Source organism: Triturus cristatus, chromosome 4_1 (genome assembly GCF_964204655.1).
Source record: "Triturus cristatus chromosome 4_1, aTriCri1.1, whole genome shotgun sequence".
Lineage (NCBI taxonomy): Eukaryota > Metazoa > Chordata > Amphibia > Caudata > Salamandridae > Triturus > Triturus cristatus.
Window position 1 is genome coordinate 574,885,634 of NC_140585.1, and position 15,677 is coordinate 574,901,310.

At 44.1% G+C, this 15,677-nt stretch overlaps 1 protein-coding gene across 2 annotated transcripts in view; it reads right to left on the minus strand.

The window, feature by feature from the left end:
- The window catches only part of SEMA3A (semaphorin 3A), a 607,762-nt gene that overhangs the window by 31,269 nt on the left and 560,816 nt on the right, over nt 1-15,677 (minus strand). For both annotated transcript variants that reach the window (XM_085652903.1, XM_085652904.1), the window contains one exon: nt 2,143-2,210. In XM_085652903.1, coding sequence (XP_085509029.1) covers nt 2,143-2,210 — 68 coding nt within the window. The remainder of the gene's footprint in view (nt 1-2,142; nt 2,211-15,677) is intronic.

The following is a 15,677-nucleotide window of genomic DNA, read 5'->3' on the forward strand; positions in this document are numbered from 1 at the left end:
CTCTGGGAGCTTTCCTTGTTTGCCTACTTTGGTTATCTTGGGAGAGGGAATTAATATCTGCAGTTTTACTGTCTGTGCAGCACTCCGGAATCTTGTACAAATATTTTAGACAGTTTATAAATATTTGATGCTGGTAGCTTGCTAAACTCGAAAGCACTGGAGCGACTGAGGGAAGAGAGAGTGTTAGATTATCTATAATGAATCGAACATCCTTAGGGCAGTGAAATGAGTAGATCATTGCGGAGATACAGGTTGGTAAGAATGGATAGGCTGAGGGTTGTGAGGGTGAAGGGTTCGATGGATGGGTAGAGAGATGGCTGCAGGGATGAGGGAAGAAACAGACAGAGCAATTACAAATGCATGGCATGGCCACGAGCAACAGTGACTAGGGGCCCTCCTCACAGACAGGCTAGCTGTGATACAGGCCTCCTACTCCTCCCCTACAACATCATCCCTGTGGCGACCAATACATTTCGCAACATAAATCAGCAATGGGCACACAATAGGGCAGATTTTGCTTCAAATGTCTGCTTCACCTCCAACAGGGCATGAGCATGGCAGCTTGACTCCCGAACCATGGCATACAAGGCAGTCTCAAAAGGCCACAAGGGGACATGTGTGGGGTTATACAAATCACTGGTGATGGAACTAAACAAATAGATATATACATTCAGAAACATTTATACATATTGAGAGTGACAGACTTAAAACAGCGATACAGAGACACACAGGCATCAACAGAGGAAGGCAAGTATACAAGCAGGTATTGTGGGTGACCAAGAAACTGACATACAAAGACATAGGTGAACAGACAAGTGGACACAGACAGAAATAAATATGTATGGAATAATATACCCACAATTGTACTGTGCAAAGATACTGCCATATAGAGTCACTAGGCTGAAGACCAAGAGGCTTATTGATGAGAGCTCTGCTTCACTTTTGCACCACGTAAAATGGTACATGCATGATCTAGGGCTCTCATAAAGATTTATGAAACCACGCAAAGCCATGCAAATCCACCATGCATGGCTTTGAGTGGCCTCATGAGTAAGGCAACGCAGAGCAAATCGCTTTGCTGCCTTACTCTGCGCCCGGGATGCGTTTCGTGGGCGCTGTTGGGTTTACGCACACATCATCAATGGAATTTGACGCTGGCCCAGATTTACAAAGTGATGGAAACCTTGGTGGATCAAATCCGTATGCCTTCTGAGGTGAAGCGTAATGAGGAGAAATATGTTTATATCGCCTTGTTTTTAACCTCTTTCCATTTGCGCTGCATTCTGCGTCACCCATAGAAAGAGGAAAATGCCCTTGTTTTTGCATGGGAAGGTGCTCTTTGCTGCATGCAATTGAGGCACCCTTAAACCATGGTGCAAGGGTGCCCGCATTGGCTCTAGGCTGCCGAAAAGGTGCCAGCGCAGGCAAAAAGAACAGGAATGCACCATATTGCGTAAGTACTGTGCATTCCTGCCCTTTCACTTTGGCGTAGAGCAGCGCAGAAAGGTGCATTGCTGCGCTGCTTTATACCAAAATGCCATAAATGAGGCCCCAAGTGAGTTTAAAATGGAGTCGGACTCTGAAAAGGAGTTGTTTTAGCCGAATAATGCATAGATTAGCGTTACGTTAGCACATCTAATTCACAACCATTTAGGCACAGTCATGCTGGGGCAGCAGAGGTGCCTTGAGCGAGCCCCATCACACATAAGAACATGCAGTGGTGCTGAGCGTGACCTCTGACACCTGAGAGCCAGCAGTGCCGCCAGGCTTGTTCTACCATGCATGAGACCCGCGAGTAGGCCTGTCTCAAAACATTTCCCTGCTAGCATAATATCGCCCATCCCGTCATTGAGGTCCAGGTGGTGGGGGTGGGGACGTAGTGCAAGATGACCCTGTGCCATGACGTCACTCCTGAATTGTAAAACTTATTCCAAGCAAGTTGTGACTACGTTTTATTTATTTGTATTACAGGTGCTCCCTGACAGCATGGGTCTGTAATAAGAAACATGATCCACTACTTGTAGCACATATATCACAATCACTTGGCAATTATAGATGCATATATACACATAGGAATACATTTTGACTAATCATTTCAGATTCTATAGGTCTAGATAATGGGCTGGCCACAGTGACGCTTACCATGGTGCTGTAAGTCTGAACAGTGGGTAAGGGGATCGCCATTACGGATGTCTTGTCTTCTTGTACGTCTGAAAACATCACAACAATAAGGAAAACAGTTAGACTCGGACATATTTGCCGCCTCTATTCGGCATCTAATATATGTTATAAAACTGCTGTATCATAATACGGTGTATTTCATTGGGATCAATATTCACAGCCATTTCATCGATTAAAAAGAAGTTATTTTCACATTCTCGTATTCCATTGGAGCGGTGAAACTAGTGATGATCCGTAAATTAATAACTTGCTCTCATGGCCTAATGATCAATATTAGGTCCTTCATTCGTGTGAACATTTCTGTTTGTTTCAAGCCTTACAGCAATCAGCAGCCATTAAAACGGGGCTCCAAGAAAAAAAGGTGCTAATCATGCTTTTCTACAGAGTGACCTGGTTAATATACACTTTAGGGTTTTATGGTAAGTCAAATTCAAACATACTAATTCTGTTGTCACTTTTCATACCACATATTTAAATGTCAATGTAATATGATTGAGTTTTTAATTTTCAGAAAAGCTTTCCCCCAAATAAAACATCCATTTTATTTCTTGTAGCATTCACTTTGCGTGGTTCCCCTTTTGATTTGTTTTCGTTGATGCTTCTGCTTTGTCAGTTTCTTCTGTGTCTGAAAGGCTTACATGAATCCCACTGCAGGGACGGAAAGCAAATCCATACTAACGTTGAACAAACACAGATCAAGCTACAGGGCAAAGGCACCACTGCGGAAAACTGCTCAGGATTTAGAGTCAGGATACAGCAGAGAGGATTAAAGCCCCAGAAAAGAGCTGTAAATCCATTTCTAATCGTCTCACTCAGCGTGCTGAGCACAAAAGTCAAGTCTCAGCTGAGAGGGAAGTACGTGGCATCAAAGGTGTCTGCTGGTGTTTTTATAAAAGGAAAAAACATAGGAATCTGCTTTTTCAAATGAATGATTGAATAGTTAAGAACATTTCTAAAGACAGCAATATCTTACCACAGGGAAATAGACCCAGGTGAAATTGTTCAACTGTACCCTGCACAATAACTACTTCAATGTAGTGGCAGCTGACACAAGGAAGAGGTGGTGAGGTGGGGGAGTGCATGGGGGTAAAAATGTATTTTAAAAAGCCACTTACCTGAAGTTCCTCTTGCCTCGGTGTTCTGCTGTGTGGCTTCCTGGTCCCAGACAGCACTGAGGCAGATTCAGACTCCTTGTGCAAAACCCGCGCTTCTCTCATTCTATGAGAGTAGCACAGGGATAGGCCAGAGCAGGCTGGAAAGACGTTCCGCTCAGGACAGGAAGTCTGTGCCATTTCTGTAGTTCGGCTGTTCAATACAGCCGGATTGGAGAAAACTAAGTGCTCATGTGTGTTTGGCCCGCCTAAGATGGCCGGACAAACATACCCCAGCACTTAGAAGTGAACATAGCACCCCTCCTTCCCACCACTCCCTGCACAAGCAGGTTCAGAGCTGGCAAATGAAAAAATAAAACGATTATTGAATAGCGTTTTATGTTTCCCTTGCTGGCTCTGAGCCAGTGGGGCAATGTTCCTCCGCCATTGCGGAGGAGCTGCCCTACTTCAACGTCCTTATCTATAGTAGTGACCACTTCACAGATGCAAATATATACCCAGTGATGGTGCTAGTTGTATTGCCACACAAGACAAAGTGACCTTCCAAGAATCCCCAACCTTTTCTGTCCAGCCGCGGTCCTTGCAGGTAACAGTGGTGGGGCGGTGGGGCCGGGTTGGGGAGGGGGATTTTGAGGGACGATGCTGAGGGAAAATTAAATAAATAATGAATTTACCCTTAGCATTGTCCGTCGGAATCCCCCCCTCCTGGCCCCACCAATGTTCCTTGCATGGACCGCGGCTGCTTCTGGCCACATGGTCCAGTGATTGGTAACATGTGCTTCTTGGAGAGGTAGAGAGGTGGGCTAATGTCTCCTACCTATGCCTTACAGTATAATACAAATGATTGCTGCATAAGTTAACCTACCGCAGAGTAACATCTTCCAATACCTCACACAAATTCACCTAAAATGACCTCAGAAACAACTACAGAACACCTTCCACAGCTCTGTGTTGTGGCACGTGTGTATTAACCAATCTGGCTAGAGATATTTTGAAGAGTGTGTAGTTGTAGGTCATAGATGTTTTGCCTGTGGTCAGTCACAGTTTACAAGCACGTTGCAAACTCAAGTTAGAAAGGGAAAATTACAGAAGTGCCCTCAATCAGAAGTAAAGGTCACATGATATCACATCTTACAATACGACCAAGGCCAAAGAGAGTTTCATGACGCTACCATTACACCAGCGATTTGGACCACACTGTGTTACCTAGCCACTTGAATAAATCTGAATATGCTGGCATTATTATTTGGAAAACCGTCTCAACATCTGCATCGAACGGAACTGTGTACCACCCAATGATGATATCATAAGTAATGCTTCCCACGTGTGATCTAAAGAACCAATGAGTCTAGGAAACGCCTTTGCCATGAACGTCGTTCAATCAGTTCAATCTAGTGGCACAAAGCTTGGAAACAAGAGTCAGAAAAAAATCAGCTGAGCCACCATTATTAATCTACGAAAGCCTTTTCATAACTTTCCACAACACCTTCTCAAAATACTGTCAGCGGGACTGGAAATGAAAGGGGCGTTCACTTAAACCGCAGATAACAGTCTGGTTCAGGCCGGTGCATACCGTGTTCTTCTGGAAATGTTTATAACATGAATATTTCAAATGGCTATGCCTCTCTCCGCATTGTCCTACTGTCATTTTAAATAAGTAGTGCTACCAAGGATATAAACTCATGAAGTCTGGACTCCAGGCCTCCTTATTTCCGCTGTTGTATCGTGGTGGGTCCAACTGAAATCTAGTCCCTGCTCTCAAACCATGAAATACCGACGCATGGAGCAATGTAGGCTTGTACTGGTCACCCCCCTCCCACCCCCCTTTCACCCCAGAATACTGATTCTGTTCACACCCTCTGAGCACGTTCAAGTGGAGAAGATGTGCTTTACAGAAAGGCTGTTCTGAGGAGCCCTAGAGATCAGAGGTGGCAATAACTTCAGAGGCAGAAGCAGCAACAGTTAGCTGACCTCAGAACTGGACTTCAGAATGGAAGTTTCCTTCAAGTTTCTTTGAGAATGAGTGGTCATGAGAGTGAGCGCCTCTAGAACTGAGAGCTTGATATGAACTGTTTTTGAAAGTGAATGTGTATGACTATCAGCACGAGTGATTCAATGAGACTTAGCTACCATCAGTGTAGCAGGTGCAGTGCACCAAGGCCCAGAGTCCTACGGGGTCATTTGAATCCTGTTGATTGTAGTATGTGGTACCCTAAGAGCAGTCAAAGGGGCCATTGGGCTTGCTTGCAACAGGGTCCCTGGCATCCAAGCTGCGCTACTGGATGGCGTGTGGGAGGGAGTGTTTTATGAGAGTGAGTAACTGGAGAGTGAAAGCATATGAGAGCGAGGGCTTGTGATCAAGAGACAGTGGAAACAAGTGCCTGAGGTGGGTGTCTGAAGACTAAGCTCCTGTGAGTGTGCGGTGGGCTGTGAGTGCTACCTTTGAGCATTCGCGCCCATGAGGGTGAGCGCATGAGGAAATGACAGATAATAAGGGTGACCATCTGGAAGTCAGTGCATTAAAAATCTGTTGAACAGCGTTTAATGACAGCCTGATATTGTGAGTCTGTGACTGTCCAGTGTCTTTGACAGTTTCTGTGACAGTGGACCCCATATATGCTGATTGTCTGTGAGCACATGTTCACCAGCATAGAGCTTCCCTCTCTGCCCTCGTCTCCTCTCCTGTGCGTACTTTGTCTCTCACTTGTATGTTTCAGTTTCCCTCATGTGTGACAGTAATTATTCATTAGAGCAAAACGAAGCAAATAGAAGTATCTCTGTGTGACGGAGAAAAATAAACTCTGAATTGACTTCCGGGACCGGTGGAAATCTGTACAGCTCTCTGTTGGCCTCGATAGGCTGAGTGCAGCCCTCAGGAGCATGTGGGGACAGCTTCTCTCCATCACGCCAAGTTCACTCTTTTTTATGGACGGCTGTGGACGTGCCTTCCAACGCTCAACAGAAGCTTTATAATTTCGAAGCTCAAATTTCTTTGCCCTGCTTAATAGAATTTAGAACATTAAAGGCCAAAGTCCGTTTGATGCGTGTTTCTTATTCTAACTGTATGACACCTTTTGGGAACTATATCCCTCTGGCAGCGGTACAACTTTATAACAAAGGGTGAGGTGTTTCTGACCCGCAGGTAATTATTGGGTAGGATTGCAATGTCTACAGGAGATATTGTCATGCTTCCTTTAGAATTACCTCGAGTGGAATTCTGATACAACAAATGCTGCAAGGCACTTATTGTAGCAGCCTGTTCTAGAACATTCCTTTATGGCAGGTGGGGGTTTCCATTCTTTCTGATTGAACATTGTTGGAACCGGCCCTCTGTGCCAGTGGTTGTTCATGTGTTACGGGAGAAGAACTCCTTTTTTCAGTAACCACTTGCTTTTTGCAAAATCACTTGCTTATATGTATCACTTCACATCAAACCTCTGACGCGCTTCCCATATGCGCAATGAACAGGAGTTTCTAGTACACAACCAAACCAACCTACAGTAGTGCTCAATTATACTGATGATCCCTCACCAGGACTTTAGGATTTGAACTCCAGCACAATGCATCTGCCAGCAGCAAACGTTCAGCTCACTGAGACACCCTACCTTTTTAACACAGCGAGCCTCATTTATGAGAAGTGATGCATCGCTGCGTGAAAGCAGCGATGCGTCACTTCTCAGTGTGCCCTCCTTGCGACACCAATGATGCGTCATATTTATAATATAACGCATCATGTCGCAAGGAAGGACAGATACATCAGCATAACTGACGTATCTGTCGACGCAAAAAGTGGCGCATTGCTGGAGTTGTGTCGGAAGCCTGACACAACTCCAGCAATGTTCCTTTCACATGGGGCCAGCCCCATGTGAAAGGGCCTGCGTCACCCTTACGCCTGCCATGAGGCAGGCGTAAGGTTTTGACGCATTGGCGTCCTAGAAGTGGCGCAGCGAAATGTCATAGATTTCGCTGCGCCACTCCTACGACCCTTTCTTGCGGGGGTACGCTCACCCTGCATACATTATGCCTGGCGCAGGTATAATGTAGCGCAGGGGTTTACGAAGTGACACATCTGCTCATATGCGTCACTTCGTAAATATGGCGCAACATGGCACATGTTTTACGACACTGGTGCATCACAAAAATGACGCACCGTGGTGCAAAAGTGACGCAGGGGCTCATAAATGAGCCTCAGCGTATTCAAATCCTCTACGAAAAGCCTGGTTTTGAAAGCAATTTGATCACTCTCCGGCAGCCTTAATGCGCAATACTTTCTCAATAATATTTCTGATGAAACATAAAAGTGTAACTTTAGGCGTGCTCTGCTCAGATCTGCTTATGCTGTGCTTGTTACAGCATTAGTAAATTCCTCAGACGACTGCATCGTATTTGAGCTGATCTTTTTTTAGAACAAGTGAGGTTATCCAACAAATGTCACATTTTAAAATCATGCCAACACACGGGCTTATGAAACATGACCTACAAAGCGTCCGCTTGCGGCTGGGTAAGTGGTGGCATTGCAGGCTCTCTCGCCCGTCGCCCGGACCCTTTCAGAGAGCTGTGAGTGTGACGAAAGAGAGGGGGCGGGGGGCGGCCTTCGGAAATCCCTTTCACAGGCACGGGGTTAGCGACACAGGAAATGAATTTGGGAAAACATCTCTACTATGCATCCCGAAGTGCCGTCCTCAACACTCCTGGAATCTGTGAAAACAAGGTGGCATTACTGGGAAATGCGCACTGATCCGAGTTGTCAGCCATATCACTTTTCGACAAGTGCGTTCGCTTCCTCACCTCTGTCTTCCTGCAGGAAGATTGCTGAATTGCATTACCCTAGATTAGCATTTGGTTTAGCAAACGCATTAATTCACAAGGCCAACCTCTTTAGCAGCTAAACAGAATCGCACACATTCCTTCAACTTAGGGTGAACAGAATTTAAAAGCCAAAAACCGAAACATTTCACAAAAATAGAAGAAGGAACAATTCTACTTCAAGCGAGCAGCACAGAATGACAGCGCTCCTCAGCAGAGAATTACAGAACAGGCAGTAAGAACATAAAAAATGCGATTTTTAATCCAGGTAGCTTGCCTGTTAATTAAATTGCTTTCTTGAAACAACTGCTAACTATCCCGGCTTTGTAAAACATAAAAATAACCTCCTGCTGTTTTCAGTTCACCCTCCCTAAAAACCGGGACATGAGCTACATTTCCGGAAATCTGCTGGGACAACTGGTGAAGAACCGGGACCGTCCGGGCAAATCCGGGACGCCTGGTCACCCTACTTCAACTACACATCTTATGGCTCAATTTTCTACTTCCTCGTGCAAGTCCTATCCAGGAAAATAAAAGCCAAGTGGCCCTGCAAGAAAAAACATAATACTCCTTTGGTTAAAGTGAGAAGCTGACACAAGGTGGAACCACTGGCAAACATGTCATATGTCTGCTGCAATGTGTATTTACACCATTCAAATGTATGACAAAAATATGTTTCTGCCCAGAGGCCTGTTGAGCTTTTGCTAGGCTGCTGTTTAAATGAACTGCAGTGACACATATCTCCTGTCCTTAGGAAAGGGCTAGAAAAATGCTTCAAAGTTATTTCCTGTTTAGTTTTTCAAATCTTACTTATTGGTGAAGTGAAATGTTTGATAACTTAAGGAGCAAAATATCTTTGTTGAAATGTACTTTGGGTAGAAATGGCTTAAAACCAGTTCTGCCACTCATCACACGCTCAGAACTGGAATATACATCCATGAATGGGAGAGTTCACAACTCTGACTCAGAGGGCAATTGTAAGAAAGTACCCAATTTTTGCATGGTTGCCCCACTTTTGCTAAACTGCTGATGTGCTTTGACTGAGTGTGCCCTGGGTCCCTGCCAAACAGGTGCCCAGGGTATATGTTATTTCCCTAAAACTGCACTAAAACAAAACCACATTGGCACTCTTTGGCCACAGGTCAATCCCTTGTAAATGGTTTCACAGGTACCAAGGGCATTGTGGCCAGGGAAGGGCTCTAAGGGCTGCAGCACTTATTATAGTACCTTTAGAGGCCCTGTACCTTTACACACACACACTGCCTTTGCAGGCTGTGTGTTTTGGTGCAGAGCAAAGTGAAGAGTCAACATGGCACACATCCCTGTGTGTGAGGGGTCTTTTAAGAAAACCTTATGGTTCCCAGAGACAGCTTACCACAACAGTGAGTTTCACGAAGTTTTTTCCTTTCTCTCAGTGGGTTCGTCCACATTGTTTAGCTTACACATCCCTGTGTGCCATGCCTAAACCCACTGCCCTGGCATAGGCACAGCCACCCCTCTAGCTGGGTGCACTATACCAGTGGTGAGGGTACAGGTACATGATCCTTGACCCCTACAGTGTCTAAGTCGAATCTTAGACATTGTAAGTGCAGTAATGCTATTAAGAGAATATGGTGCTGGGAGTTTGTAATTATGAACTCCACAGTCCCATAATGGCTTTACTAAAAACTGGGAATTTTGGTATCAAAACTCTAAGCACATTAAACCCACACTGATGCCAGTATGGAATTGAATGAAAAATGCACTCAGAGGGCATCGTAGAGATGTCCCCTGAAAAACGACCTAACACTAGTGTCCAGGCTGAGTGGCTGCTTGGCAGCTGCTGCCACCAGACATGTTGCTCTCGGGGGTCTGAAACAATGCACATCCTGGGATGAGGTGCCAAGCCTCCTCCCCCAGGATGGGTAGGGTCCACGAAGGGGAATCTTCAAAGGCTTGCAGCCTTTGTGAGCTACCCCAGTCGTTTGCTGCTTCCAGCACCTGGCTTCCACCGGTTCTGACCCCCACTTTGGGTGGGAGAATCAGCGGGAAAACCAAGTGAGAAAGGAAGGTGTGCCCACCTTTGCCAACCCCACCCCTCAGGTTCGGGAAGCGAGGTGAAGCACAACTCCCAGTCCCCGCCATCTTGCAGCTGGGGAGCCAGCCAACCAGAGTGAGGCATATGCCCTCCTCCCACTGGAGAGGGGCATAATAGGGGGTGTACCCACCGCAAGGCAGGGACCCATTGGTCCCATTCTTTACTTACCTATAATGCCCCTAAATTTAGAATTATGGGGCAGTTCTGAACCTTGCCTCTTCAGATAAGAACCGACCAGAAGAAAAGAAGAAAAAGGACCGAAGAAGCCGTGCTAGAACTAAGAAGCGGAGGACGCCACTGATTTGGCCACAGCCCCACCAGCCTGTCTGCATCTCGAACCTGCTTCAGCAAAATCCCTGTGTGTCTTGCGGCAGCCTCAAGAACCTGAAGGACCTGCTCTACCTTCCAAACAAAATTATTTGTCTCCTGTGAGCACTGGATTTGCTCACCGACAGACTCAGACTCCAGCCAAAACCGTGACTCTGCACCAGGCTCTCAACGTCGATTAGGCTCAAAGGGCTTCAGCCCCCCGTCGTGTGTGACAGATAGGGCCAAGACAGCTTCCCGAGCACACACACAGCCGCACTGAGTACTTCAAAGGTCTTTAAAAGACCATTTGCTTTTTAATAAGGCTTTGTTGTTTTTTCACTGCCCCTGATATGTGGCTCTAGTTGCACCTCTGGTCTGCACCACTCTGTACCCGACACCCACGGTCCGAGTTCAAGTGACCCAACACCACGAAGAGGTCTCCTCAGCGATCTGGTGATCTCTGACCTGCCTCAAAACAAACTCCAAGTGAAGCCTGCAGCCTCTTTCTGGAGGAACCCCCCCGACCGTGACCAGAGGTGGTAAGAAAACACGGCGCCTAAAGACCCCCCTGCACTCAACGCCCCACAGGTTTGGTTGTCTCAACCAACGGTGTCCCAGCATCCCCAGGCATCCCAACGTTCCTCTCCAACTGGTAGTCACCTCCAGAAGAACTTCATCCACGATGCTGCAGTCTTTGTTGCAACCGGAGAATCCCCATTGAAATCAATAGAGCACCAGATGCCAAAACAGCACCCTGCACCCAGCCACCCCTGCGTCGCTGCAGGTGTACTCTGGGTGGTAACTCGGATCCCCCTTTGCCCTCAGCCTAACACCAGGAGCTTTGCTCCCACAACCACGTGGCCTGCTCGTGAGCAGCTACCAACCAGAGGGCCTCTATCCACCATTGGATACATTGGGCCTCAGCACTCTGCACCCGGCCGCCCTAGTGCTGCTGAGGGTGGTTCAATAGTGCATCCTTCACCCTGGAGGGACCCCAGTTGTAACATCAGAATACCAACTCCCACAACCAAGTACTTACCTGTTAACCGATAACCACATTTTCTCCATAGGAATACATTGACTGTTTTTCCTTGAAAATTGTTCTGTGGAGTTGGTTTTGTATGAGAACTTGAAAAACTACAAATAACTAAAAACTGCTTTACTTACCTTTTGTCTAGGAAGTGTCCCAGTGTGATATCTAGGCATATCACACTTAGTAGAAAATGTAATCCCTAAATTAATCAGTAAAGTAATCAAATGTAATCTGACAGTAATTTCCACAGTTTTTAAAAGATTTACGAACCTGTAACAAAGACATTTTCATTCAGCTTGCTTGTATGGGTTAACCTGCCTTGAAAAGTACAATTTACACTTCCCTGTACCAGGCCTGTATTGGTACTAGAAAATAAATATAACTAAATAATATTTGTTATGCAAACAAATTGGTCTGAGCTCAGTCTTTGAGTGTGTGACATCATTTACTGCCTGAGTGTGTACAACAAATGCTTAACACTACCCACTGATAAAGCCTTAGTGCTCACCCACACTACCACAAATATAGAGTAAGGTGCTACCTACTTTTACCTCTGCATACCTCTGGGGTTCCACTGGACTCTGTGCACACTATACCTCATTTTGGTATAGTATATACAGAGCCAGCTTCCTAGAGCAATTGCTTGCCTCTGTGTCCCCGAAGGACCAATTGGTGTTAACTGCTGACTACTCAGCAGAGATAGCTATAAGGGAGTGGGCAGGAACAGTTGACAGAACAAAGAACAGCTTTACCACTACCTCATATGACTTGTAAATGCAAGGAGGGCTTCTTCTATTCACCCCCAGGACACTCCTAATCAGTTAGGCTCTTGCCACAGTAAGAGGAAAAACAGTTTTGACCATGTCAATACGGGGAGTATCAAGAAGCTGAAGACAGGGTTTCCTGGTTGCAACTGGGTCCTGACATCTGGAAAGTGGGGATAATAGGTAATTTTACATCAAGGCAAAGAGGGAGTGCTGCAAAAGAAGATAGTGGGATTGACATAAAATTGTTCAGATTGAGTGGTAGAAATTCTCCAGTTACTTGCTAGCGTACAGCATAAATATGGCACCTTCATCGTTATCTCCTTAGAACATTTCTAGACCTGGCAAGACTCCATATGAAGAATAAGGCCCTGCTGAAAGATGGATTCTGACTTCTGACTCCTGGCTCCTGCTGGAAGAATGTGAGTCACACAAAGACTCAAAGACCTAAGGACCCCTGAATCCTGTGGTCACCCAGGGACTGGGACTGCTCTTTAAGTGTCAAGTGATTGGGTTCCTGTTTACATGCTTCACGGACCCAAACATAAAGACAGCGGCAAAGAGCAATACATGTGCTCCAATTGAGTGCTAAATGGGATGTCAAATAAAAAAAATCTTTTTTAAATGTTCCATAATATTTGCTATGGAAGGATAAAATTCAGCTAATCAAAAGCAAGAGTAAATTAAAAATCCTCCATGGGTAGAACAAATATAAGTATGGGCATCCAATAAATAACATCCAATAAAGAACAGGAAAATGTTGTATACATGAAAGCCATTAAATCATGATCAAGTGGCTGACCCAAAGCCACCTCTATGGAGTGCTCTTGTGAGAGCCAGCTATTCAGATTGGGTAGGTCTTGAATTCTTGAACTGCGGTGCATTTTGCCCAAATAGACTTTGTCCCAAAAACAATTAAGCTATCAATATTCACTGATGAGTTGGTGTCATCACCTCAACCAAAATAGCAGATATTTGGGCTTAAGGGATGAAAAGGTCTAGATGTAGAGTATAATATGAGTATTTTATTTGGTATCTTTCAAAGAACATAATTAAAGTATAGCAAGTGTATTACATCAAAATGCATTTAATTCAAAATACAGAAAATATAAATGATCAAAAAGTGTTTTTGGTTAAAGTTAAGGTTTAGTTTTCAGTGTAGGATTAGGTATTGTGGTTAGTGAGTAGGTTTTGGGTTGGATTTAGTTATATTTTTGTTTGGACTGGAGTTAGGCTATAAGGTGTAGGGGTGGAATTACCTAGCTGAAATCAATTTGGTGCTTTAAAAATAAATGTTCAAATTATGCTTTTAAAAGTTTAATGCTCTAAAACCATTTTTGCAAAACTCACTAGCTTCTGATTGTCTGCAGCTAGGGAGGTTTATTTCATGTGTAAAATGAAATTTATTTCGTAAATCCTGCATAATCAATCTGAGTCTGTGAAACATTTAGATTAGATTCTTCCCTTGACACAAACGAAAAAGCATGATTTACAAAAAAGAAAAGAAATTCTCTTGTGTATTTCGTACTGGTTGAAGTAAATTTAATTTTCTATGAAATTGCTAAAAAAAAAACTCTTGTATTGTTCACATTCTTTATGCTCCTACGACATTTCCCTGGCGGAAAGCCATTAACAAACACTTCACGCTGATAACGGCCTCCTGGCCAGGCTGTTCTACTCCACACCCTCTACACCCACATGCCTGTTTTTTTGTTGGACTATTATTCCTTGTAACAAATGCCAGTACTCTGAGATGTGTGGATTCAATGCGGGTGGGTGCAAATCAAAAATTAAGACATCTGCAGCTGAAATGGAACTGATCCATCTTCTGTTGGTTTGGTATGATAGGATAGCTCCATGACCCTTGTCCTTAGCCTTTTTGCGTTTTCGTGTTTTACTTTGGTTTCTTCATTACCCCAGCCCTTTGTTGAGCATGAATTATTAGTACATTATTTTTTTTTATCACAGGGAAAATATTTTTCACCACAGTATAAAGCTCATCTTCTACATCCCTGTCATTATAGGGGTTGTTTCCTCCCTAATCTCAACTAGGAAATAGACCTACTTGCAAGTCTGTTGTTGGTTGCCAACATTCAGAGATATCCCTGCCTGGAACACCCACTGCCTGCCTCTGTGTGCTGATTTACTCACATGTAAAATTGAACCATAGTGGTATGTAATCATATGTGAGTAAGATCTATCACAACACTAAATTCTTTTTGCAACTACACTACAAAATGTGGACGTGCAAACTATTACAAATGCACTCCTTGGGCACGCAAATGGCTTTTTAAGTGACTTCATGACCTAAGTCCATATATGATACAAAATAAATACAGAATTTAGCTAGGTGAATAGACAAAGATGAAGTTTAAGGCAAGCTCTCTAAATCTCTTGTAAGTAAATTCAGGTCTAACCTTTTTTAGCCCACAAGTCAACCAGCTCATGTTGACCATGGATCTTTGGACATAATCAAGCACATTGATGAGATGATGTCACAATAATTATGAGTTATCTTTAGATGCAAAAATTAGATTACAAATTTTAAAAAGGATTGACTGGTGATATGCCAGTGTAAATTCACCTGCAAATAGTTGCTTTTCTGTTTTTGGTGAGTAACTCCCTTATCTAAGCTCTTATTGAAAAATGGTGACCCAAAATGCGTCAAAGAATAATATTGTCGAAACCATTCAATTTCATCATTTTAATAGGTAAAACCAATGCCCTACTTATAGATGGCATGAGAAAGAGACCTGTTTTAAATAGATAATAACCATAAAAGTAATGGCAATGGTGGGCATGGAAACACAAATATTTAAAACGTGTAGGTGCATGGATTTTAATACCAAATTACCAACAGGGTCTGTGATAAGCTATGGACTAGGTCAGGCATAATGGCAGTACGTTGCAATGGCTTTTAAGTGTTGGTCACAACTTATTTTTTTCCTTCCACAAGCAGAACACAGTGGAAAGGGACCCCAAGGGGGAGATTGTTGCAACATTCAAGTTTTAGTGTGGCAAATTTACGATGAGGGTTTTACACATTGAAAAGAATATAGAGAAGGACTCTCTGGACACTTAACATTTAGTGTTGGCAGGAAGTGGCTGTAGGATGTTATGAAAGTAGCAAGCCTCAGTTCGTACTACGGGGACAATAAAATTGTATTCACCACATGTCTTAGGTAGGATTTCTAAGTGAAAATATGTCTGAGATGCACTAGCTCTCGGGTCAGTTAAATTAGTGAAAACGATAATCTCACTCTTGGTTAGTTTGGGAAAAGGCAGCAGATGGCAAAAACACAGTAACTTATGAAAGTAGAGAGTAAGCCAGTGGTGATGTTAGGAACCCGCTTTGTAAAGTAGACAGTAGGGTTCTGAGAAGACATAGGGTTACT